The sequence below is a fragment of the Mixophyes fleayi genome, chromosome 1 (genome assembly GCF_038048845.1).
Source record: "Mixophyes fleayi isolate aMixFle1 chromosome 1, aMixFle1.hap1, whole genome shotgun sequence".
Classification (NCBI taxonomy): domain Eukaryota; kingdom Metazoa; phylum Chordata; class Amphibia; order Anura; family Limnodynastidae; genus Mixophyes; species Mixophyes fleayi.
Genome location: NC_134402.1, coordinates 403759236 through 403787235, shown reverse-complemented (window position 1 = coordinate 403787235; position 28000 = coordinate 403759236). Strand labels below are relative to the sequence as shown.

At 37.9% G+C, this 28000-nt stretch overlaps 1 protein-coding gene across 5 annotated transcripts; it reads left to right on the top strand.

Moving 5' to 3' along the window:
- Positions 1-2: 2 nt before the first annotated feature.
- PJA2 (praja ring finger ubiquitin ligase 2) lies at positions 3-27479 on the top strand. Of its 5 annotated transcripts, none has more exons than XM_075181536.1 (9): positions 3-140; positions 8017-8217; positions 11968-13003; positions 14620-14799; positions 18399-18584; positions 20369-20480; positions 24788-24902; positions 25210-25331; positions 26821-27479. In XM_075181536.1, the coding sequence occupies exons 2-9, from the start codon at positions 8019-8021 to the stop codon at positions 26944-26946; spliced, it is 2076 nt and encodes a 691-aa protein (XP_075037637.1). In that variant the 5' UTR covers positions 3-140; positions 8017-8018; the 3' UTR covers positions 26947-27479. The 5 variants fall into 5 exon arrangements, with proteins under 5 accessions (XP_075037637.1, XP_075037629.1, XP_075037636.1 ...); XM_075181528.1 differs by having other exon boundaries at positions 11-254; XM_075181535.1 differs by having other exon boundaries at positions 11-303.
- Positions 27480-28000: the final 521 nt, after the last annotated feature.

Below are 28000 nucleotides of genomic sequence, written 5' to 3'. Positions count from 1 at the left end.
TGAGGCGGTGACGCTAGTTGTCCGGTGACGCGCCGTGTGAGTGACGGAACCTGTGTAGTCAGTGGTGCTGGAGGCTTCGGGCTGTCCGGGGTTACTGTCCGGCACGTATAGGAGAGCTGAGGGAGGAGAGGCTCAGGAAGGTACAGAACGAATGCACGGTTCGGTGTTTTGCTGGCGTTCTAAAAATCCGTCTGTGATGAAGTATGAACGGAGAACGCTACTGAGGCCTGCAGAGAGTGGGGGCGGAGCTACAGGTGCAGCATCACTGAACTGACACCATATAAACACAAGTCATTGCACTGAGTATGCAGCACGTTACTTTACCATGTTACCACTGGCACACTAATAATACTGTGTGATTGTATCACATCAGAGGTATGCACCCTGTGACTCTCCAGCTGTTGTGGGACTATAGGTCACAGCAGTCTGACACAACTGTGGCTTTGTAATTCCCAAGAGTTGGAAAACCACATCAATTACTTTATTTTGCTCCAGCATCTATGATTACAATATCCTTGTACCAACCATGCTTGCTAATGAGGAAAGTGAACTTAAGCTGTTCAAACTACACCAAAATGTTGTTAGGATTTACTGTTGACTGGTGAGAGGTCTTGTACAAAATATTGCAATATACTATATAATTCTAATATTGATGTTTTAAGGCAGGATTTTGGAAAACTACCCTAAATGGTTTGCTGTGGAGACATCAGTAACATATCTTACAGCACAGTATTAGCACTAATAATTAAGTTTAATACAGTCGTGCTCAACCCAGGTGTCAGTTTGTTCTTGTTGTGGAAAGTTATATGTCAATATGCCATTGATCTTGGATCCCAAATGAGGCTGCTCCCAAAGGAACATATACTTACGGTCTTGAACCACGGGTTGTATTCCTCTGTAAAGTGAGACTACAGTGTGGACACTGAGCTTAATATAAATGTAAATATTGTAAACCTTTTGATTGCTTGCTATACACACAGTGTCCTATGCGCTTTCAATTTGATCAGTTCTATAGGCTTGTAATAGTATTCTATTACATTTTAGCCATGTCAAAAACAGCTTACCTAAGAAACGCTGAGTTCCAAGCGTAATATAATAAATATACACTCCATGTCTATTAAAATCATGCAGAGTTATGAGAGACCGTCTTCAAGGTAACATGTTTTATTTAGACTGGTAAATTTAAGCATGGGGACATGGAATTGTTTGAAAATGTTTATTTGAATTTGGGAGTAAACAAATGAAAATGGTCTTCTTTGGAATTTGTGATCCGTTTCAGCATCAAATCATTAGTATGCTCACAGCAGGATAGAGTAGCTTAGGATATGAATGTTGTGATCGCGTGGGAGATGGTGACATGTCCATTTGTGTAATTTTTGTTAGGGAGGACAGCTTGATAGTGGAAGGAGCATGATCATCCTACAGCACTGAGTAGAGAGGTCTTTTACAGTAATGAGATATTTATTTATATTTGCTCTTTTTTTTACACCAATATGATATGATTGACCAACAGTTTTTAGGCCTAAATCATTGCTGTCTTTGAGGGTAAATATATATTCGGTCTTTTGACAAACGTACAAGTTTTAAATCAGGTATGAAAATTTAGCAAAATCCCAGTTGCTGCTGCGACACTGCTTAAAACTGATTTTAGGGCTTTGTACAGTATTTTTTCATATGATGTGAAAGTACTTTAGTTCTTATTATTATTCTTCTGTTTTTGCATCACTTCCTCCTCTTTTTACTGACAATATTTACCATGTACCCACTAATATTTATTCTTATATCCCAAGCATCCCTAAAGCTTAAATCGCTAAATAGTGAGAAGTACTTTTCTAAAACTTAAATGCATCCAATATAATCTATGGTTATAGACCGAGAATATTCTAAAACTCTTAAGGAGATTTCAGTTAGCTGCATGGTTCCGTGATGTGTCTCCAAAACAGTCCCTGGAGGTACATCGCCTCAATGTTTTTTTCTCAAATCTCCACTAATTTTCCGTTGCGTTCCATAGAGATGCAAGGAAAATAGGAGCAGAGATTCTGTAAGTATTGGCTGGTAATGTTCACAACTAGACGTCAAGGTGATGTCTAGCGGCACCTCATGGCTAATTGAATTCCCCCATAAAACGCAAGGTTTAGAGCTTCTCAGATGATTGTTCAACACCTCTTGTATACATATCACTAGGTGCTATCTTTGAGTTTGAAGTACAAATTTTATCTGTGGCCAATCGCCACTGCTTAGAACTTTTCCATTTGCAATTTATTTTTTATTTTGTTGAAAGATAGACTTCTACAAAGAATATGGTAGCCCTTGGTGTGAAAGTAATACATTCTTCCCGAAATTAACAGATACAGTGGTAGTTTCAAGATTTCTTTCCATAAAACATAGGTTGGCCATTACCCTTAATCTTAGTAATAAGTTAAAACAATGCAACAATAAGTTAAAACAATACATTTAATCATAGATAGAGATACCTATGTGTAATTTGAAACAAGTGTTACAAGCTATAATAAACAAATCTGACAATAAAGCAGTAAGGAGCTAGGGACCACAGATGAAAGTTTGGAGGGCCACATGCAGATCTAGGGACACCTGTTGCCCATTATTGTCCTATACAGTATGTGATAAGGACTAAAGTTAGCCACATCCCCTGAAACAGTCTTCCTCTGGGTATATTTTGGAAAGTTTCTCTGCAGTGCCTGCTCATTAATGGACAAGTAAACCTAGATTGAAAATATTTTTTAATTTAAATCCCCCTTTCCTTTGTCCCATAATCCACTGGTTGTGCAGTCAGGCACCCTAGTTTTTTCCCTCAGTCATCCCTACATCCTGCTGACTGGCACTTACACAGTTGACCGACTCTGTTAATACCTGTTTCAATCACCCCTTCTTTGGTATGTAAGCAAGGGGGTGGGGCTTGACTGCGATTATTTAATAGCGGCTGCATAGTTAGTAAACCTTGTGGCTTCTATTACCTATATGCAGGAATCTATTTGAAGAGTTTTGTCATGCCGGTACCTTGCTCCCCTGCCCTCACTCTCTAGTTTGTAGCCAGGGAGAAGAGCGTATAATGTAAATTGTCAGGTGTGCAAGCCTGGTAGACAGAAGATGGATATCTATCCGGGGGATAGAAGCAACCTCTATGTTGTCCCTTGTTATAAGACCACATACAATATATTGCAGTGGTTCCCAAACTGTGTGCCGTAGCTCCCTGGGGTGCCTAGGCCAGGGCCATTTTTAATCAAGGCAGGGAACTAATTGGTAAATATTTTGGCTTAAGGGTGCCTTGAAAAAACTACGGAGACCTGAAGGGTGCTTTGAACTGAGATCCACTGATATATTGTTTTGTGAGATGATTATTACACCACAATTAAATAAAATGGTGAAACTGTACTAAGTGAACTTTGGTAAACAAGTTTACAAACCCCATCATAGAAAATTGTTAAAGCTCAATTTGGGTTTGATGGTCCTATAAATTTGCATTAAGTGAAAATCAATTTAAGGACCCCAGTATCCTTCAGTCATACTTCATTTGCTGGTAGCATTCAGCAGGGATTGTGGTGTCTAAGTTGTAAATCTTCAATTGCATAAACTGCTTTATGGCCCTCGTTCATGAAATCCAATACTGTTAGAGTTTGGCAGATATCTAGTTAGTAATGGAAGTATGAAAACCTAAGTTTATCTTGCATACGGAGTAAGGACATTTTTATACTTATTGCCGGTGTAAGGGATTGTTGGGTCAGAGAAATAACTGAATGTAGTGTATGGTTAACTTCCATATCCACCCAATAATTGAAAAATACATTAGTTTCTGGTATTTAAGGAATGGCAGCAGTCTGGGTAACTACATATTTGTGAAACATTTCTCAACACAAGCCCACCTTGCCAGTAATATTAGTATTTTATTTTAAACTTTTCGTTTATCTGTCAATGCAAATCTAAGTGACTCTAAACTATAGGTTTACAAATATATGGTTAGGAATCGATATTCATAAGCTATGGAAATAAAACTACTTCTGAATGTTTTAATATGCACACTGTGGGATAGTTATCAAACCATCAAAAAAGCAAAAAGATTAGGTGTTGCCCATAGCAACCAATCGTATTCTAGCTCTCGTTCTCTAGAATGTACTAACCAAGTCTGGGGGCAATGTGCAGGAGCGGTTGTGATGCCATAGCAGATCCATGGCCCTACCCCCTACAATATAATGTTAAAATGCACGGCATAGGAAAGGCTAGTCGCGACAATGTGAATCTGGTCATTAAGCCCCGCCCCCTTCAGGATCATGGAGGGTGCTTCTTTGAGGACTGCGTGAAATTTCAGGAGAATAGGCAAGTATGGATAAATAATAGCTAGAATCTGATTAGTTGCTATGAGTAACACCTCCATTTTTCCTTTTTAGGAGGGTTGATAAAGCTACTCCTGTATGTTCACACGTTCAGAATTTTAGCTAGTTGAGAACAGTGTTGTATTAAATACTAAGGTGCATATTTATTAAAGAGGTAATTTTTAACACAATCCCTTCCAATCCTTATCGCAAAGATAAGGATTGGAAGATTGTGTGTATTTATTAAAAAAACTTCTACAGGAACAGTAGTCACAAAAGCCTGCTGTTCCTGTGAAGACCCCTCTAATAACTTTTCTATGGTCACTATCGCAAAGTGACCACTTTTGTGATAGTGACCGGAGGGGAGAGCAGTAAGATGCGGTGAGGGATCAAAAGATCCCTCTACTGCAATGCTCTCCCCATAGTGCAGACCTGGAAATTTACACTTACATAATGTACATTACCGTAAGTGTAAAAGCATTTTGAATACCTGTTAAATCAGCGGTACATAGCTGTCCCTATAGACATCTATGGGGACTGCTATGTATTTCGGCAAAAAAATACAAAGCAGCAGATATCTATATCATCTGCTGCGATGCACTGTTTATAAATTTGCATATTACTTAGATGTGCGGTCATTTTGATGGGAACTTAATGGGAAAATACTGTAAATAAATAGGCCCTATTGTGTAGTAGGAATGGATAGAGATGAGAGAATTTTTACACCTCTGTATGATACATACTTATATTGTAACATGAAGATGAAACTTATTTCCAGGAAGTGAGAAGATTGAAGTATTAAGTACATGATATTTTTATTGGTTACTGTTCAGGAGTAAAACTTTACATTTGTGTTCAAGGACATGTAGTAAATTTGGCAGCAAGATATCTGGGTTGGTGACATTCATTAACACAGTCAGTAAACAAGGCGATTTTATGTTACATGCCACCATGGATAAGCCCCTTAATGTCCAAGTTTGCATGACTGAAGCAAAGACGTTCCAATAATAGAATATACTGCATTCAGTGTGCATCCTGTATTTTAGGGACTATAGAGGCCAGTGCAGTGTATGCCTCTAAGTATATACAAGCCCTTAATGACAGGGATATCATTTTAATAAGGATTTAAAAAGAAAAAGGAAAATGTCTTTCAAGGGTCACAAATATATTCAGTTCTTTTCAGCTTGGAGAAGGGATGCTTATATGTATATCTGTGATTATTAGTATTGTGAAGTGTTACATGCAGAATCTACATCTGGGCCTCTTCTACATTTAGGATGCCGTTATACCAGTTTGCACCCTCTTACACAGTGTTTTTAGTTGCAGCTGTTGGTCACAGAAACATCACGAGCGAGAGTTCTTCAGGGCAGGGTGCTTGTTGTATGCATGTGGCCAGCAATTACCTTGAGGTCATTAACCACATACATATCCTGACACAATAGTTACTTACAATGTCACCAGGTTTCTTGTAGAAGAAAGAGGATCTGGTAAGATACTGATAATTTCTTCCACAGTACCCATGCTGTAATATAGGGGTGGGTGTTAATTATATCCAGTTCTCTGATGCTGTTAATAAATGCTTTAGAGCAGAAATGAACAAAAAGGTAAATAAAGTCAAAGTAAAAAAACACTTTAGACATGTATTTTATCATGGCCCAAACATTTCAATAATGTACACATATTTTTGTATCTCTGTATATATTTAGAAGTTGCAGGAAAAAAAGTACCGATATGTTTTCATGAACTTTGCTAAACCGAATAAATCTCAAGAGACCAACTTTCCAAAATTAAAATAGTTTCCACAAAGTGATCATCTAAATTTAAAATGTTTTACTTTTTATATTACTGAATCTATAAATGTAACTATGTATTGGCTATTTTAGGCATGGAAATAACCATTAGATAGTAATCAGATTTTATATTGGTTCCCTTTGCAAAACCTGAAGCCATTTATTTTAAGTTTTGTATCCCAGTCCTCTAACAGTACATCTGCCAAAACCTGTGTGAGAGATGTACTGGAAAAATAGTGAATAGTGTATATGTGTCTCCCAGCAGTTGTTACTTGTGCCACCAATCCTACCTATTTCAGCCACATCTGGTAATTAGGCCTTTTTTACTGGTGGCCTGAAAATAACTCCCAGAAATAATTTGCTCAAACTCAGTTGGATCATTATCGGACATGTTTTTTTTTTTTTAATGATGTCAGAATGCGACTGCTATTGGCCAGTGATTGCTTTTAACCTCCGAGCCCATATCCCATGAGAAAGAATTGGCTTGTAATTGTGGCCCAGCTTATCCATGTATTATTGCATGGTAAATATTTCTCTGTCTGTTATATAGATTAGCTGACTTTATTTAAGTTAGCATTAGAGTTACTGCCGCACTTTCTAAGACTCCCTTAGGAAAGTTCCATAATGCAAAATCAATATACGTAACTTAATTTATTTCTACTCCAGAATTCTTTCCTGCTTCAACATAACCTTCGAAAAATCCCAAAATTGCAAAAGTATTACAAATGTACACTATGTACACTCAATTAGTGATCAAGCACAAAAGTCTGATACTTTTCAAATGCAATCATGAATATCATGGTATTCTAGTCAATTTGTACAATGTGTAATCATCAAAAAATTACATATACAGTAGCTATCTATATTTAGCCTTTAACATAACCTTTACTTTATTTCCATTAATTCTTTGTTTTTTGTGCAAAGCCTCATTGTAAATTCCCCCGTTCTACAATCAATACTAGTTTCCCACTACGTCTACAAAATTTTCAGATGTGTCAGAGCAAATGTCTCAAATGTTAGGCTCACTGAACTATAAATCCGTAGATCTCAAACGTGTACAGTTTATGAAAACTTTCCTACTGATAACTATAGAAAAAGGGGTGTGATACATATGTTCGATAGGTACATCGATATTTGTTTATATGGTCGATACCATAATATAGACAGGGTTGGAAAGTCGACAATTGAAATGTAGGCGGTATTGTTAGGTCGACAATGGAAATGTAGGCGGTATTGTTAGGTTGACAGTGGAAATGTAGGCGGTATTGTTAGGTCGACAGTGGAAATGTAGGCGGTATTGTTAGGTCGACATTGGAAATGTAGGCGGTATTGTTAGGTCGACAGTGGAAATGTAGGCGGTATTGTTAGGTCGACATTGGAAATGTGGGCGGTATTGTTTGGTCGACAGCAATATAACCATGGAATAATGTTGACCTAATATCGACTTTTGGAATGTTGACCAAATGAATGTCTAGCCGTTGACCGCATTCCAGAAAGAGGTATTGCCGATAGCAACCAATAACAATGTATCTAATGTTTATAGTATCGATTTTAAAAATGAAAACATCTAGCTGCTATGTAACACCAACTCTTCTAAATCTTCAATTAAATGATTAAAATTGTACTAATATTTAAAACTTTTGCCATTATCTGTTGTCAGTTGGTCCGGGAAAATATTTGTTTTTTTTCTTGCTAATGATAGCCAAATCTGCATACTTGTCAGAATACTTTTGTTAACCATTCATCACAGTTACCAGTCAGCAAAGGCTGGGACAGCAAAACTGCCATTTTAAAGCAACTCTTCCATTAAGAACTGTAGATTTATTTAGTAGCTTCTTGCATTGTGTCCTTCACTTCAAAGATCTGCTTTTTTTATTAGTTTTATTATTGATTTTCAGGTATGGGTCAGGAAGCATGTAAAGATGCCTGGCCTAAACCATCAGGTGGCTATCAGACAATCACAGGGCGAAGGTATGGGAGAAGGCATGCCTATATCAGTTTCCGTCCATCTCTGGAGAGTCCAAACAGAACTTCTACTCAGCAAGGAAGCGAAAGTGAAGGGCTGGAGTTGGACAATGTGCAAAAGGAGAAGGAATTAAGTGTGTGATATGTTTTTCTTTGTTCCTGATTATTTACAGTAGTGTAACATTATTTATTATTATGATTGTTGTGAGCTTAGTGAATACACAGTTGATTTAATTGAGAGAATCAATGAAGAAGACTACGTATTAAGTCAATACAGTTGTGGCCAAAAATGTTGGCACACTTGCAGTTTGTTCTAATAATGCACTATTTTTCCCAGAAAATTGTTGACATTAAAGAATATTTTTGTATCTACTTTTATATTTCTTTGGTTTGCAGTGGAATAAAACTCAGAAGCTTATTCAAAGCAGAAATCCTTAAATTGGCCCGACAGAATTATTGACATATTTTAGAAATGGCTAAATACATAAGAAGGATAGGCGCTCAGGAGTTGGCTAGTGCTTGTTTGGCTGCTGCCTATTATGGTCGCACTTTGTTGTCCCCCCCCTCCTTTTGATATCATTTTAAACTGATATAGGTGCGGGTTGGGTGCTGCCTGGTTGCATCAATGCTATGAGCATATGGTATGTTTGTGCACCTATTTATATTTTCATGGTCCTATTGCTATAGTATGTGTGCACTGCATTTTTGTGTACCAGTTTATCTCGCTTGTAGCACAGTAACACTTTGCACTCTCAATGCATCCAATGCCATTGCCTAAGCATAAATCATGTTCGTTTTTAATTATGTTGACATGAACTATAACCAAAAGTGGCATCTCTTTACGTTCTGTTGAATCAATGTCTTTGTGGCTTATTCTTATTGGATCCTCTGTTTTCCTCCTCTTATCTTGCTTCCAGACTTTTCCCAATGGTTGCATAGAATATAAGGATAAAAAACACGTGGTGAAGCACGTTCCCTAAGTAATGCACTTACATCATTAGATTTCATGCAGCATCATACGTAATGTTGTTAAGCAGGTTTAAGGCACATGGCAGTATAGCCAACCTTTCTTGACACCGCCACAAGAGAAAATGTGATCGAAGATTGCAGCACAGGATTGTTCAAATGGTGGAGAAAGCACCTTGATCAACTGCCAAACGGATTCAAGCTGACCTTTAAAACAAAGTGCGACCATTTGAACTTGCACCATCCACCACCAACTCAATTTGTATATGGTAGGAGGCCCAGGAGGGCTGCACTGTAGAGCAAGAGAGAGACATAAGAAATCCCAACTGGTATTTGTCAAAACACACTTGAACAAGCCAAGTTTATCTGGGACAATGTCTTGTGGACAGATGACTAAACTAGAGCTTTTTGTTAAAGCACATAATCCCTATGTTTACAGAAAATTAAATGACACTTTCAAAGAAAAAACAATCTACCCTACAGTCAAACACGGATGAGATTCAGTGATGTTTTGGGGTTGCTGTGCTGTACCCGGCGTAGGTATCTTCAACATCTGCCTGACATCATGAATTTTAGAGCTTACCAGGCTATTTTGGAGCGCAATGTTGAAACAAGTGTCAGAAACCTGAGTTTCTGTTGAAGGTTGTCGGTCTTCCAGCACGGCAATGACTCCAAACACACTTCAAAGTGCTCCCAGCAATGGTTCAAGACAGGAAACTGTACTAGTCTGAAGGGGCCAGCAATGAGTCCAGATCTAAATCCAATAGATCACCTGTGGAGAGAGACCTTTAAATCTGGGACACCTGGAGCTGTTTGCACAAGATGAACAGACCAAATGACCAAACTGCCAGTAGGAAGGTGCATGAAGGTCACCCATAGCTATAAGAAACAGTTGATTGCAGTTATTTTGACCAAAGGCTGTGTGGCCAAATATTAAGTCTAGGGTGTCAATAACTTTGTCACTGACATTTCTTTTAGTTTTCTGTTTTAAAAGGATATAAAATATTCCGAATAAAAAAAATAAAACAAATGTTCTGTTTTATTAACAGATGAAGAGAATTGTGGAGTCTAAATAGTGTTGTAAATTTCAAGTTATGTTTAGAGGAAATTGTGCGTTATTTGAAAAAAGTGCAAGGGTGCCAATGTCTTTGGAAACAACTGTATATTGTATATCACTGTTAGTGAGGCACTTCTATAGTCATAATGATTATAACAAGAAGAGCTTTACTCATGTTTATGCATTACTGTTTCTAAATTAAATTGGCATTTAATGGTTATTTTAGGTAGGCACACATTTAAGAAATATTCTTTGCTAGGTTTGCTGCAGTTACAATTCCTGACATTCATTTTAATCAGACCATTTAGGTGCTAGAGGTTGGGGCTTTTAAACCATTTTTACCAGCTGGTTTATAATGAAAGCGAGTATGTAGAAGTTCGCATTCAAATTTACATCCAGATGAAAGCTTAGTGACTTGGATCATTATCCCTTCGAGTCCCCAACAGCTGTGCAACTCTCTTCCATCAACCAGATGATTTTAGTGCTCTTCAGAGTGAAAGCTTCTTCCATTACATGTCTTGTACTTATTCTCTAAAAAAAACTCTGTTGGGCAGTTATCACCTAATAGACATCGAAGGGGAATTAATGCATCCAAATACATTTTTATCTAAATATTCAGTTTTGTTTCCAAGCTGAGAAACTTTCTGGTAGTGACAGAATTCTAAATGTACAGACCTCAATTACTTGCCTCAGTTGACAGCTGGAGCTTGCAATTGAAACTCTGAATTGACTTCCTATTGGCTGCACTGACATTATAACAAATTGATCAGCCAATTGGAAGCCTTAATAGATTCTGGAAGCATCTTTCCCACTTTTTTTTTTAACTAGAATGTTTTGCTTCACCAGGTTGGGATATTTTATTTCAGTTTAACCAACACATGATTATTAATTTGTTAGACATGCCATATTCATAAGGGGAAAGAAACATGTATTTTCTATGGAGCTTGGGGTCCTACGTGGCACTGCCTAAACATTGCAAAGTCCAAGTACGTTGTGTTTGGAACAACTGAGGAGCGAACAACACACACTTTCTGTTAGTTGAAAGGAACTCACATGCGAACATTCTTATAGCAAATATTAAAATGTAATGAAAATTCCAACATGTTACAATGATCGGAACACCTTTTGGCAACCACTGCCCAATCTTCTAAATCAATATTATCTACATTTTGTTTTGCATTTCCAAATATGCAGCGTTAAAAATAAACTACTGTGAAGGGCACACAATTATATTATCGTGGTATACAATTATACGGTTAGACTGAAAAGATGATTTAAATTTTTTTTTTAAAAGCGTTAATTGGTAAAAATGTAAAACATTTTGGGGGGGAATTCAGTTGACTGCGTTCGCGAGAATAATGCGGCCCACGCACTATTACTGATAGTATGGAAATTTTAACATAGATTTTGCCTATGGCTCACAGAGCTGTGAGCAAAAATCAGCGCTGAAATTACCGTACTAATGGTAATACCGCGCACTATTACCGTAATAGAGGGCAGGCCATGTTATTCTCACAAACAACGCAGTCAATTGAATTTCCCCTCTTATTGATAAATATTATTTGCTCCTATTGTTTTATTTATTGATAATCATATTGCAGCAATTTTCTTGATGAGTAAGCATGGACCACTATGAATTCTTTACCTAAAAAAATGACATTTGTTAGCTAATTTGAGGGGTTGGTGTTAGCTGTAAATCACCCATATAAACTAATATTAGGCTGTCTACTGTTATTTACAATTTTCTTTCCCCTATCATTGTAACAAAGTCAACCATATTTATAGTGATTTGTTCCTCTGCTTGCTGATGTCTTTTTATCATGGAAATACCAAGTCTAATTTTAAATACTTTTCTTTTTAGTTTTCACTGAAAGCCATGATTCATCACTCTTCAGCATCGGTAGTGTTTTAACCGCTGATTTGCAGGAAGAGAGCAGAACATTTGATGCTAATGATAGTTTGGCTGTGTTTACTGAAGCCGAGCAAAATGCTGTATCCCCCTTTTCAATGTCCGAACACGTAAAAAGATGTCAGACTTTGAATAATAGCACTGACTGTAAAAAAAGCACAAAAGCCTTCATCAGGCATGCTTCAATGGAGTACCCACACCACTCTCGTCAAAACGGCATTTCATTTGTGAATATTGACTCTTTTGAGCCAGACAGCAGTGAAGGGGAAGAAACTGTTAGCCATCACGACGATATTTCTTTAAGACGTGAGACTGTAAAACATCAGAAAACTATAAACCACATGTTCTCTGAGTTTCAAAAAGAATCTCCCACTGGTGTACTATCAGAATTGTGCAGCCTAAATCACACTTTTTCTAAAGACAGTTTATCTCAGGTTAAGCCTGCACCCATAGCCAAGCAATGCAACATAGACATATGCACAACGCCATGGAGTTTGTCAACAAGCTATGTGTCAGAGGGCGAAGCCACAGGAGTTGCCAATACGGATCTTTGCGAGTCTCTACAGAAGCAACATACCCCTGAACTGACAGCGAGGAGCACTATAGGAATTTGTAATGAAATAAATGCAGGCAGTACTAAAACGGACCACACAAATGAACCGGTTGTCCGACCTAAGATTAGAAAACCAGTTCCTTCCATTTCATCTGAAAAGGATCCGCTGATAAAAGAGGAAATGGGAAAGGAAATCAAAGGTTCTAGAAGAGGAAATCGGGAAACACTATTTAGTGTAGAAAAGACTAGCAAGGATGAACTGATTCACAATGTTAAAGACGCCACAATGGTGGAAGGAGCCAGAAAAAAGTTAAAAGGTGGTAACAAGCAAATTAGAACTCTTCAAGAAGATAAGACTTTAGCGGAAGACACTTTTTGGGATGATTTTGAAGTCTATGGTATGAAATTATCAGATTCTACAAAGGATGAAGGCAGGTAGGATATGTATACATTTACATATAATTTATATAGATAATGTTTCTGTTGGTACGGAGTTGCAAAACCTGCTACTAACGCATAACTTACTAATATAAAATGTACTCAGCTGTCAATACTGTACCCCAGTACCCACGCTTCTTCTGCCACAATATACCTTTGCATTTTATAATGTATCACATCTCCTGGATCTCCTTTACCAAAATAATTATTTGCTATATCATAGTAACTGTAACACTATTTAACCTCTCCCTTTCCTATCGTGCCATTTTGGAATGACCAAACCATTGTAACGACTTGTTCACCTCCAGAACCCTTGGCCTCCTGGCCCTCACTGAATCTTATTACCTTCAGACACTGCCTCACCGGCAGCACTCTTTTGGAGATGTCTGCAGCTTACATATTATCCAAGACCTGGGGAAAAATCAGGTAGTCGTGTTAGGTACCTGTTTCCCCCTCTTTCATGTCATCATACCGCTCTTTGTCCTCTTTTGAAGCCCACTCAATTTGATTAGCCTGGCCTCTCATAAATTCAGTCGTTTACAGAATCCTTCGTCCTACCGCCCAACTTTTTGACAATTTTGCTTGCTGGCTTCCACATATTCTCTCCTTACATACCCACCCTCATCTTTGGTGATGACATTGCCACTGGCGACCCTACCAATCTGCTGCTTCAAGATTTTCTCCTTTACCACTTGATTTGGACCTTAAGAAAGCATAACCCCCAATCGCCACATTGGCTGCACATTTTTTTCTCAAGACCCATGAATGACGCCAATTTAGTAATCTGAATAAAAAAGGTACATCCTCTCTTAAACCTGTGTTTTTACATATTGGGACATAATTAACAATCCTCTAGTTTCATTAATCTAATCTCATGTGATCGGTAAACAGATTTGACTGACATTATTTATTCAAGAAAAAATAAGCCAACATGAAGAAGGAATGTACATTAAAGTAAGCACACCAAATGATTCAGTAGCTTGTAGACCCACCTTCATTAGCAATACCTTGAACGTACTGTATTATCCGTGAGTTTATCAGTCTACTCCTACTGTCCCAGTCCTTTAACTGCAAAACAACCTCAACTCCTCATCTCCACACCAATGTGGTTGTTGATTGGTATGAAGTACTTGTGACAGTATGTAGTGATTGTGTTTTTTTTTTTTTATCAAATATTTTTATTGAAGGTTTTCTGATACAAATACAACAAAAGAAAACACAACCATGAGCCTAGCTAACTAAGTAACTCCTTTTCTATTAACAAAATGCAACCTTGAAGGGTCATGACTACATAAATTGTGTTTTTCTGATTTAAATATAGAATTAATCAGTGCTGTGCTTGGTGTGTATTAAGACCAAAAAAATCAATGTTGTTGTCTATCCTGAGGGCATTGTTCAAGTCTTGCGTGTCTGTCAGATGCAACTTTGCAAACCTAGGGCTGCATTGCAAGATTTGTTTATTTTTTTTATTTTACTTTTTTTTGAGTGGGGGGGGGGGAAGAAGGAACTTGTTTGAATTCTGACTTCCCAACTGCATGACTTTAGCTGTACCCTTAACTTGAACAAATTGATTTGTATCATTATTGGTACCTGTTTGTGTTGCTTTCTTACAGCTCTGATGATTGCAGTGATGGGGAATGGTCTACATGTTTACCTTCATATTTCTCTGGTGACAAAGATCATTCCTCTAGTGATGAGAGCTGGGAAACTTTACCTGGAAAAGAAGAGCATGAGGTTCAGAGCAACAGCAGCAGTCTAGAAGAGGAGAACTCAGAGTTTTGCTTCCAAGTTGAGTAAGTGTTTTTCGTCTTCACAGTAGTTTTGATGGGTTTCCTGCTACCTTTTGGTGATGAGTATTGCAATTATAATTATTTCACCTTTTTAAAAAGTTTCCCTATTATTGTTTCTTACACTCTAGCGATAAAGTGAACTAATGCAAGCACATCTGTTGCTGTTTTACGTTAGCAGGCATAGCTGCTATTAGGGATACAGATGGAGTAGTTTATTGCAGTGAACCACACTGTTTTTGCATTAAACTCAAATATGCAAGGCTATTCCCAGCTAAATGAATCAGTGGTATGCCTTAAAATCTCATCTTAATCCCTAAGCATGGTGTACTGTTCAATGCATTAAATGCTGCTCCATCTATATGTAAAGGCTCCTTGGCTGAAAATGGCTTCTCCTAGTCTCCAGGGATATATGACCCTTTCAAAATCTTGATTACATGATTCATAGGACCTTTCTGTCTTGCTATCCTGCTAATGAAAATTGATCATATGTATAAGTTAAACTACATTTTACAAAGTGATGTTATTTATTATTAATAATGCAATAACCAATCAGACCATTGTTTTTGTTTGTCTAACTTGTGCTGAAGTGATCACAATTATTTGTTTGATAGAGACTTTTACACATAGGGTAATAGGTAACAATGAAGAATAGTTGTTAGACTCCAGCACTCTATTGAAGTCCAAAGTTGATCCTTTAAGACATTTAGCTATCCTTAAAAAAAAGTATATTCCTTGATACAAACAATAAGAGCGAAGCATTTGTCAGTGGGGCCCTTTTGCACTATAGAAGCACTCTTTCAAGACTGAATGCAATGACTCACCCAAGCCATACAAATCTTGTTACTCGTAACCACAGTTACTATGGTTTGATTCCTACCGAGTCATGAACAAGCAAAGAGGTATAATAAGAATAGCAACAAGTGTGACGGCATTATATTACAGCCAGCTAATGAACATGTTTTCCCATATAGAATACCCATAGTAGCTTTGAAGTGTGCTTCACCTACAATTCTTATTTTACCTAGTACACCCCACTTTGTAGAGTGCCTTTATATTACTATTGGACAGTACACCACCAGGCAGGCTCTGCAAAGCTCCCAGGTCCTGGCTGTAAACTGTTATGCTTTCAGCCTTTAATGGCGTTCCTTGGTTCTGACTCTCCAATTCTCAACTGACAAAACTGAATATAATGTGCTATACTGTAAGATTACGTAGCAAATTATAATCCGTTATCGGGGGCAGAACATAGCAGTGAAGCCGAAATCAGGAATTCCAAGGCAGCTTTAAAGGCTGTAAGTATAACGTCTTACAGCCATGACCGAGAAGCTGTGGAAAGGTATCAGCCCTGGACCGTGATTGAAATCTGTACGGTTTAATATTAAAATAAGGCAGTATAAAATATTTATATCCATATAAGGCCCTGCTAAGTGCGTGGTGACTTGAACTTTTGTGCATTATGTGGCTACCAAACTGGTTCACTGAAGTCAAGTCAGAATTCCATAACATTTAAAGCACTTGTTCTGCAAGTTCGTACTGCTATGTGGCCACAGCAGCTCATTAGGATGCATCATGTGCAATAGGAGCCTTAGCCTCCTGTTGCATTTTAGCTGCATTATTATGTTGCAGCTACGGTTTAAAACATTGGCAAATTGTCCTGCGTTAGATTATTGCGATGACTGTTTTTTATTTTTAGTCTTGGATATGTGCAATCTATTGGCTTTTCATTTAGGTATTGAGACTGGGAGGCGGCACTGTGAAATTAGAGGAGTAACGATGAAGGAAATGTATCAGTATATCTTGATTGTCTTGTTTGCTGTTGTGGCTGATTACTGACTGACACTATTGAAAATACATTGTTATATTGCTACTAAGTAAATACCTGGTGAAAGAAAATGTTTTCTTTCTGATTCTACCCTGCAACAGTTTGGAATTGCAATCAGTAAAGCTCTGTGAACACTTTTTAAAGCTAATTTTCAGATTACGTCATTGTCTGAAATTGGTCTTGTAAGTATTTATTTTTACATCCCCATTTCCAGCCTGCACTCCTGACGTAGTTTTACTAAGTGACTTGGATTTCTTATACAGAATTGGGCTCTAGGAGTGTTACTGATATGTGCAAGATGTAGAATGTTTCTTGTGGCCTCTATCTAATTATTGGAAAACAAAATGCATTATTTTTGTTTATTAAAATGTTAAGTGTATGTATATAAAGCCAGCACTTTAAAGAACTGTACTAAAAGCTTAAAATATTGTGTTGAGTGCAGTATGTTGAGATAAAAACTACTGATGCAGGACTACACCTTCCATGATTCATAGCTAGAGGGAGGTGCTGAGGAGAGATTGCTGACACTGGTGATGTAAGCCTCCATTCATGGACAGGCTGAGGCTGTCGTAGAGATATTTAATGACAACATGCATCAAAGCAAAAAGCTGCTATAGAAATAAATAATTATAATTACAACTGGCTGGAGCAACAGGGGTGGCTGGCAGACAGTCACTTAGTAATTAGTATTTTACTATCTTTTTAAAACCGACTTCAAACCAGACGTTTCCCACTACAGGCAGAGATGTGCTGTAAGGAGTCTAGCTTATAGTAAATATGATTGTTAATACAGTTTTGTTGTCGCTAGTAATGTGTCCATTGTTGCCCATTACATGTGAGGTCTGTCTATGCATTTGTCTGTCTAAATCAGGGGTCAGGGAACTTTTTTTTACCTTTTACCCCCAAATATATTTAGATACGCCGACATTACCACCCTTGATTTGAAAGGAAGGAAATCATATGATTAATTATTGGAATTCAAAATTTTATTGCATCTATTCAAAATTTCTTTGAAAGCTTCAAATTGAAAACTTCAGGTTTTGGAGAAATTATGTTGCCTCACTTTTGATACGAGAGCATCAATATTGGGGCATTTTGATGTCAGAGCAATTTGGATACAGTCTTCAGCGTCCAATCTATTTCTCTGCTTTGTTTTTATGTTCGTTAGAGTGGAAAATCCTTCGCAAAGGCAGCAACTTTTTGACTGCCTCCTCATGTGCAATTTTGAATGCCTTTGCAGCTGTTGACATCCAAAAATATGACAGATCTGCTTTGTTTTCAAATGCAATACGTGCTTCATAATTGCATCGAAGCTCAAGAAGTGCCTCTGCCAACCCTTGAGGCTTTTCTGGTACAACAGCATTTTCACATTTAAAGGGCTTTACAATCCAACTGAGAGCATGTGAATCAGCAGCATTACCCCCAGGATTTTCATTTTTACCCCATATGGGGTAATTTACCCCTGTTCCCTGACCACTGGTCTAAATGTATGCTAACACCAACTGCTTCTAAAAAAAACTATTATGAAATGGTGAGCATAGTGAAACACAGTTCAGTTATACGCTCATCGTACACAATGTATATTGTGTGGCTATTGCTCTGGTCATTGAGGTGCAAAGCACAGCAGTATGTTAAGGTTTAAGTTTTCAGAGCTGTGGACTATTGTTCTATAGATCACAGCTGTCTTGGTGGATCTAAATGTAAAAATAACATTTTCTGCCTTTTCATTAAATTTTACAGAATTTCACTTAATTTACAATTGTTATATTGTGCTTTTTAGGGATCAAGCCTCTTTAGAAGATGGAGAAATCCCTTGGCTACAGTATCATGAGGACATAGAAAGCAGCACTGATGAAGAAAATGAAATTGGCACTCATTATTTACCTCCAGGGTTTTTCATTTTGGATGGCAATAATAACTTAGAGGATGATTCAAGTATGAGCGAAGACTTAGAAGTTGAATGGCGGTAAGTCTTGCTTATTATTGCAACACAGGTATTTTATATACACTGCTTCATTATGCTTTAAATATATAAATTGTGTCATATAAATGGCATAGTTACTTTTATTTGCTAGTTTTTTTATTTTATTTTGTATTAAAGCCAATGGGACTTTGTTCTGTTTTAAAGCCAATGTGATAGTCTATGACTGCTTGTTTTTGACACATTGACTTAGTTATCCAGGTTTCTAGGCATCTCAGAGGTGTCGGTAGCTCAGTTTTATTCTCTTCTTGATAAATGTAACCTGACTCTTCTCTGCAGAAATTAGGAGGAGGTTGTGTGTTTCTTTGTTTTTGTGTCAGTGAAGTTTTATTAGTAAGTAAAAATCTCATTTTTCACTTTACTCCCTAATATTTTTCTTCAATTACCTTCTGTTATGCTTATTTGAATATCCGTGTAATATATAAAGAGTGGAGATTTTGCTTTAGACAGATTTTGGGAGAGAAGGACTATCTATTTTATCTGGGACAATGAACCATGATACACTTTCATGAGCAGCCACTCTGTTCGTAGTACAGTGTCATAAGTCTGAGTTCCACAACTCCTGGCCTACAACCATTTTATGAAAGAATATGCAGCGCTAAGGGGCTGCTGGAGAAAGCTTTAAACCATAAACCATTGCGATTGAGAAACTGGCCTAATTAAATGCTAACATGTTAATAATCACTTGCCTTTTATGAATGCAACTTCAGTTTTTAAGAAACTGGTCCTAGGGGTTATTTTCTAATGGAAAATAAAACAGTTTACTTGAGATACTTTTTTTTTTTTTTTATTATTCTCTATTTGTATTTATGGTGATGTGCTGGACAGTGGGGGAACAATATACAAAAAAGCAATGAATTGAAAAGTAGCCACAAGATGAGTGTGGATATGAAATGAGATCTCCGTTCCTCAGAGCTTACAATCTTTTGGGGATAGCTGTAGTGTTGAGGAACAAGTGGGATTTTGATATTGGTGTTTGGGACAGCAGGGTATTTGTGTCCAGTTGGAGATGGAGTTGGCAAGGTGGTTGTTGAGTAGGTTTAAGAGATTAGGTAATCAGAGAAAGTTTAAAGCTTTGGAGGTTCAGAGACGTTTTGCCATGGCTTGGTAGGGAAGTCTGTGAGTAGGTAGTGTAATAGGAGATATCTTTAGACAGGTGTGGGAGTTGATTAGAGAGTGGGAGAGTCTGTGGCAGATTGAAATGCGAAAGAATATATGGACATGAAGTTTAGGAAGGGGTAGTGTTATTGAGGGCCTTGTAGGTGTGGGTGAGGATTTTGATTCTAGAGAATGTGGAGAGACCAGCAGATGTGGAGCAGCGAGAGAGAAAGAGGAAGAGCAGAATTTATGATGATTTAGAGTGGGGATAGACCGGTGAGGGGAGTGCGAGCTAGACACTGGGTACATTAGGCGAAGCTGGAGTTGGCAAGGGAGTGGATTAGAGCTTTAGCTGCAATTTGTGTAAGTGGTATATTCTGACAGTAATTCAGTAGAGGTGGCAAGATTTTGTAGAGAGGCTGGATATGATGAGTAAAGGAGAATTGTATATCTTTTAATATGTGCACAGATCCATGTGAACTCATCTGCACCTTTGCTGATGGGATTGCGGTGAAGTTAAGCCTCTGGCCAATCCTGGTTTGAGTTCTGCATTTACTTTAATTTTTGTGCATGAAATTGCATTCACAAAATGTGCTACTAGTGGTGTGTTGTGGGTATGAATTATGAAATATTTCAGCAGTTCTCTTTAATATGTTTTTTTTTTTTCTTAGTTTGCTGGATGACTTTGGTGATGGTATTGGTGTGGCCCAAGCCATGTCCTATATGGATCCTCAGTTTCTCACATATATGGCACTTGAAGAGCGTCTTGCACAAGCCATGGAGGTATTACTACAATTTTTTTATATTTGTACCTTGATTGGAATAGAATTCATAAAGAAACTATAGTCATAACATTTTGTGTGAATGTTTTTCAAAATTAATTTATGGTATTAGCAAACCACTTTGTGTCTGCAAATCCCCAGCTTATATCACAGTGGCACTTCTGTTCTACTAGGCAGGTTTTAAAAGGCAATTTTAACCATCAGCCTTCTGGAGACACAGGTTCACTAATATTATGTGCCATTCTCAGGAGGAAAGACATTTCTGAAGAAGCAAAAAAAAATGTATAGGCATTTTCTGCAAGAAGTTGTTAAACAGCACTACAGCTATTGGGGTGAACAGCATCCTCATAGGACCTCAAATCTTGCCTGCATTGGACACTTTGATCCTCACATAGTTTGCAGGGGCTTCCCCAATCTGTATCCCCAGCCTCTAGGCCAGGGTTGTCCAACCCGCGGGCCGCACGCGGCCCAGCACGCCTGTAAATGTGGCCCAGAAGGAGTTTTGGTTGTGGCAAGGGGGCAGCACTGTTAATGGAAAAAAAAATCCTGCAAAAAAAAGAAAAGAAAATACTTACCTTGCGGTCACGCGATCACGTCAGCTGGTACTCCGGCTCCCTCCCTTGTCTCCTCCTCCGTGCGGTGCTCGCAGTGAATGTCGGGCGTGATGTCATCACGCCCAACATCCATTGCGGAGCGCAGCACAGAGGAGTCACCCGCGCGAGAAGAACAATCAGCAGCACAGAATTGGAGAAGAGAAGAGGACAGGAGAACAAGCCGATTAAAGGTAAGTTAAGGGGGATTTTTTTTATTATTTCAAGGGACGCTGACCAGTGAATAAAAGTAACATAGTAACATAGTTGATGAGGTTGAAAAAAGACACCAGTCCATCAAGTTCAACCTATTTTGGATCTCCTGCGATCCTGCACTTATATTTGAAATTAATCCAGAGTAGGCAACCGCCCATCTGTTTCAATTTTGAAAATCCCCCCAGACTCAATATTGCAATCCAATTTTTACCCTATATCCACTACTATCCTTTATTTTAAATTAACGGTCGTATCCCTGGATACACCTTTCCGCTAAAAATTTGTCTAACCCTTTCTTAAACATATCTATTGAATCTGCCATCACAACCTTCCCTGGCAATGAAGTCCATATCTTGACTGCCCTTACTGTAAAGAACCCCTTCCTTTGCTGGTTGTGAAATTTCCTCTCCTCTAACCTTAGGGGATGACCACGTGTCCTGTGTATGGTCCTTGGGGTAAAAAGTTCCCATGAAAGCTCTCTGTATTGACCCCTAATGTATTTGTACATAGTAATCATATCTCCCCTTAGGCGCCTCTTTTCTAAAGTAAACATGCCTAAACTGGCTAACCTTTCCTCATAACTTAATGACTCCATACCCTTTATCAATTTTGTCGCCCTTCTCTGAACCCTTTCTAGTTCCAAATTATCTTTTTTATAGAGTGGTGCCCAGAACTGTACTGCATATTCAAGATGAGGTCTTACCAATGATTTATACAGTGGCAAAATTACACTGTCTTCCCTTGCATCTATGCCCCTTTTTATGCATGCCAATACTTTGTTTGCCCTTGCAGCTGCTGCTTGACATTGAGCACTATTGCTAAGTCTACTGTCTACGAGCACTCCCAAATCCTTTTCCATTATAGATTCTCCCAAATTAATTCCATTTAATTTATAGATTGCGTTCTTGTTTTTGATCCCTGAATGCATAACCTTACATTTATCTGTGTTAAACCTCATATTCCATTTAGCCGCCCAATCCTCCAGTTTATTTAAGTCCCTCTGTAGAGAAGCTACATATTGCTCTGATTTTATTACCTTACAGAGTTTAGTGTCATCTGCAAAAATAGAAACTTTACTCTCTAAACCATCACCAAGGTCATTAATAAATATATATAAAGTCACCTGGTCCTGGAGCATCATGGACCTTATCTCCCTGCTACATACTTCTACTTGTAATACTAATGGGGCATTATATATTATTCTCTTTGGCCCATTATAAGTTGTTATCCCTTAACTAACATAGTGGTGTAATTAGCAAAACAGGTCACAATTTGGGGTCACAGTGATGTATATGTCAGGTACCGCAGGCCTGGTCAGGGCACCCCGATATACAATGCCTGGCGTAAATGCACTTTATTGATATTGCATCGAAACAATACAAAAAGTGATTATAGTATAATAACTAGAGAGGATTTTTTGAACAGGGCGATTGAAAGGTAAGTATAGAGGGATTTGAAAAAAAAAGTGATTTTATATATATATATATATATATATATATCGTTATTGTTAGTGTATCTTATGTGCGGCCCAAACCAACTCGTCGTCTTCCAATGTGGCCCAGGGAAGCTAAAAGGTTGGACACCCCTGATCTATGCCATATATGTGGTATTTTCTTAGTGCCCAGTTACTTGTGTCAGTGTTCAGTAACTACATTCATATTTTTTTAAATGGAGTGTCCCTATTCTTGTCTAGAGATGTCTCATGGGCACAGACTAGATGATGCACACTGCCATTTCAAGCACGCACTCCATTTTCACTTGTCTTTTACATTACACAAACCTGTGTGAGTGTATATTTGTGGCTTGTGGGACATGCACTTTCAGAGGTTGTTCTATCACCTAATATTGTATCATTTACACCAGGTGCCTGTGTATTTGGTGTTATCATTGCTCAGATAGGGCCGACTCGCAAACTCCTGCAATCTGTTCTTTTACAGATGGTTTATTTCCTTTCTTTTCTACATGTTGGTTATAGTGATGGCACTGTACTGAGGTACAAGGTTACACCTGTAATGTTCATTTCTTGATGTTGAATTTTCATGGACACCAGGGAGACTATGCTACCTTCATTTTGTCCCAACACCCCATCCTCTGGCTGTTTCCGCCATCAGATCTTGTGCGAGCTGTACGCACTTATGTAGATATAAGGTGGAAAACTCATAGGTCAGCGTTTTGTAGTGTTCATCTGTTTAAGGAATGGCAGCACTATATCCAGTAAACTCTTCTTGAGGTAGGTTCATTTGCCAATCAATCCGATTAGCTTATTCGCATTGGCATGCCAGCGCTGCCCAGATTCTAGCCAACTTGACAAAGCAAAATTTGGAGTTTCAAAACTTATACACCTGAGTTTCTGTTACTGACCAAGATGTTTTGGTATGAACTTTCCCTGCATCAGACATCTTGGAGGGGGGGGGGGGAGGGGGAGTTTACTTGCCAGGTGGCTTTTTGTTTTTTTTAGGGGGTGGGGTGGTTTTAAAGTCATTGTGGAATGCAGACCTTCATTTCTTAGATTCTTTCACCAGGTCACTGGATGCATTAACTATTCAGCTAGGTTTCTATCCATCTCGGAGGTGTTGGTAGATCAGTTTTATTCCCTTGTTAAGTGTAAACAGACTCTTTTGTGAAATTAGGAGGAGAATATGTTATTTGTGTTGTTGTTTTCTTTAAAAGAGACTTGAATTGTAGTGTCTGTGTTCCTCATGGCATTCAGAAGTTTAATTAGTAAGAAATTATCCCATTTTCACTGTCATCCTTGAATCTCTCCAATATTTTTCTTCCAATACCTTCCTTATATTACTTTGAGAGTACAGGTGTGTACCATGTGCAGCTTTTATACCAACATGCCAATTTTTCTGGATTGTTATTACATACTTGCCAACATTTCATATTTTTGATCCGGGAGCTGCAAGTAGGGGGCGGGGCCCCAAAAAGTGTGTCATTTTAGGGCCAAACGCCGCGATTCCCGGTGAATCGCGGCGTTTAAACCGTATTCTGCCCACTTCACTAGGAAGTGGGCAGATCAGGGAGATTGCCACACTCTCTCAGGAGTCCGGGAGACTCATGCGAAATGCGGGAGTCTCCCGGACGTTCCGGGAGAGTTGGCAAGTATGTGTTATTATCTAATTGTAGCCTTAATTATTTTATTTAAAAAATAAGAAAAAAAATCAGTGTACCAATGGTTTTGCAATGGATACATAGGGAAGTATACAGAACACTAATTCAACCCAGCAACAAGAGAAATCTGATGCACCACCTCAAAGCATCCATCACTTCTCACAAACCCCTATAGGGGCGCACAGACCTGTATCACAGGAGAATTGTGCCATTCAGTTGTAACCATCACACACTGTGCCTGTTGTATGCTACATACACTTTGACTTCAGTGAAAGCATCATTAATATTTTTGCTGAATTTTATGTTTAAACACCTAAATTTGGAATTATGTGTCACGCAGTGGAGCTGCAATATGATATATTTTATTTTTATTTGTCTGTTTTCCCAGACTGCTTTGGCACATTTGGAGTCCCTGGCAGTAGACATTGAGCAGGCTCATCCTCCAGCTACAAAGGAAAGCATAGAGTGTCTTCCTCAGATCATTATCACAGATGATCACAATAGTAAGTGGACATGAAGTAGTATGTGTGTATGAAACTGGAATAAAGAAAACTTTGCTGTGAGAATTACCTGAGAATTCCATAGTCACAATCATACAATTATCACATAACTCCAGTTTTGAATAGGACTTGAGAACCTTTTTTTCTTCATCTCCTGTTACTTTCTTTCTCCAGTTTATCCTTGCTTAGCAATGTAATATGTGGGTTTTGGCCTACTAAGTGGTTTCTGTATTCACACCTTGTATATTGTGTCTTTCTTTAAAAAAAAACAAAAAAACCAAAATTATTAAGTCCTTCGTGTATGTTTAAGTTGTAGGTCAAGAACAGTGCTGTGCCATATGCTGTAGTGAGTATATCAAAGATGAAGTATTAACTGAACTCCCTTGTCACCACTTCTTTCATAAGCCATGTGTGACACTCTGGTTACAAAAAGTAAGTCTTACAAATCAATGTTTTATGTATATTGATTACTTGCTGCATTATCCATTGTCAATAAAATGTTTTTGGTGTAGTACAGTGACATCTATACGTTAATATGATGCATAATGATACATACCTACCTGGCCACTCCGCTCTGCCTCTGACCTCCACCTCAATTCACCTCTCATTACCTCTTGCCAGCCCTCATGACTTCTGCTGTGCTCCACCTAATCTTTTTAACTCCCTACCCATCTCACGCGACTCTCCCCCAACCTTCAGTCTTAAAAACTCTCACTCAAAACTCACCTTTTCAAGCTCACCTACCCTGCCAGCTCCTAACCATTCTATCCATCACCTCCTCTTCCTCACCTGCCATCTCCATCTTCTTCCAGTTGGTCCTACTGTCTGTCATCACCCATCCCTCTAGAATGTAAGCTCTCGCGGGCAGGGTCCTCTCTCTTTCCTTTTTGTCCCACGTCTGTCTACTGTCTGACTCCCTCGTTCGTCCTGTTACGTCTGTTGCTACATTCTGTGTGAGACCCCTTAGCATTACTCACACTCATATGTTACGTATTACCTCATCTATTTGTTACTTGCCTCCGGCGCTACAGAATGTTGGTGCCTTGTGAATAAATAATAATAATAATGTTGCTTTGTTTGAAAGAATCTAAATCCCAAAAAGAATAAAATACATACATTTGATGAGTTCCAGCAAACTGACCTGGACTTCAGTGGATGCCAGAGCAATTCTGTTTATATGTTGCACAACGAGTGTTGTTAAACCATATTCCAAGTCTCTGATTATTTGTAAACCTGTTTAATTTTTGAGTAAATAAAAAAATAGTTGGATTTTTCTTTAATCTATTCATCCAATGTAAAGTGCTTCTTGCAGTGCTTACTCCAGACACTTTATGATTGACATATATTCAGTTACAGTATATTAAGCAGATATTACTTTCTTAAACTTGAAAAGTTGGCTCTTTATTTTGAGAAGTTTTTCAACATTTGTATTGGTACCCAAAGAAAAATTATTAAAAGCGTAGAAGCATAAAAATAAATAAATTCATGTGCTAGATTTATTTACTCTTTAATTATGCGTGAGTTACATTGAGTAATGTGTGGTTATATAAAGTATTGCACAAATGTACATTATGAGAGCTGACAATAGTTGTAACATATTAATATTAACATTTAATTACATAGCATGCTCAGTAGCACTTTACATTTGGGAACAAGCACAGTAAAGAAACAAGATTATGGGGTAGATTTAGCAAATCTTCTCAAAAGGAAAAGTGGAGCTGTTGCCCATAGCAACAAATCAGATTCTAGCTGTCATTTATCTAGTACGTTCTAGAAAATGATAGCTAGAATCTGATTGGTTTAGAAGGTTTGATAAATCCACATCGAAGCTTTAACAACATAAGTAACAAAGTAAAAGTGTCAGATAAATAAAAGCAAGCACGGCCCACAAAAGCTTACACCATATTTGCTTCGTTTTCAGTCTGGGACGTGTCCTGTCTGCCGTCATGTCCTCACATCTCTACTTCCAGAAGCCGCTGCAGCCACTTCCTTCCTGTCAGACCATGACAGCCCGCCATCAATCCATAATGCAGCAGGGACCCGATAAGAGTCGTACTAACCAAATCCAATAGTTTGTTTTTCTTGTAAAATATGTTATATGCAAATGAAGGTTTAACATCAACACAAAGAACACACACAATTCTAAGCATAAAGCTTAATATTTATTAGTTTAGAGAGACTAGAAGACTTTGTAAGCAATGCTTATGTTAATAGCTCAGCAATATGCAATGTACTCTAAGCTCGTGTTCAGCTTGACTGTTTTTGTTCTTTTTGTGGCACAACGTATTTTGTGTTTTCACAACTGCAGTGCAGTTAGAGCTTTACAGACTTATGCTACAAAATCTTAACTCTTTGTTTTATCTTACATTTTCTTCCTTTTGTTTGTGGCGGATGAGACACATTGCAAAGCAACATGTCTCTGTCCCTACAGTAGTGAAAAGGTTAGAGAGGTGCCACTCGCAACACTGACATTTGTAACTGATATCTCATGTTTGCATCAAATGTGAAGATGTTTTCTTTGTCCATAACAATAGTATACACAACGGATTCCACCGAAAATAAAATGCATATTGAAATGTTTCCAAAGCTTGTTTTATTTTATTGTATTAATAAGTATTTACTTGTTTTTGGATAGTTTCTATAGATAAAGCCAGTGCAGGGGGCAATTGTAGACTACGCACAATGCCATAGAATACAGCAAAATATTGTGCATGAAAGTATCAACCCATTTGGAAAATGCAGTAATTTAGTCAATTTAAAGTCATGTGCAGTTGTCTTCTTCATCCCATGACTCTGAAGATCAAATATCCCTCAAATCTCCTCAGTTTAACCACAGGGAGTTGTAGGATATTGTATAACCAACAATGTTTTTTTTAATATTTATATAGTATTTTTTTTTTCTGCTATAGAAATGATGATAATTTTTTAATGGGAACCAAGTGTATTTTTTATAGCTGTGTTAATCCTGCCTTGTGATTACAGAATAGTAAATCGTGTAATCATTTTACATGAGCTAGCAGCCATCCGTAGCAAAAATAATATGATGAAACTATCTACCACTACACTTTTTGTGCTTTACACACAGAGATTGGTGTCACTTA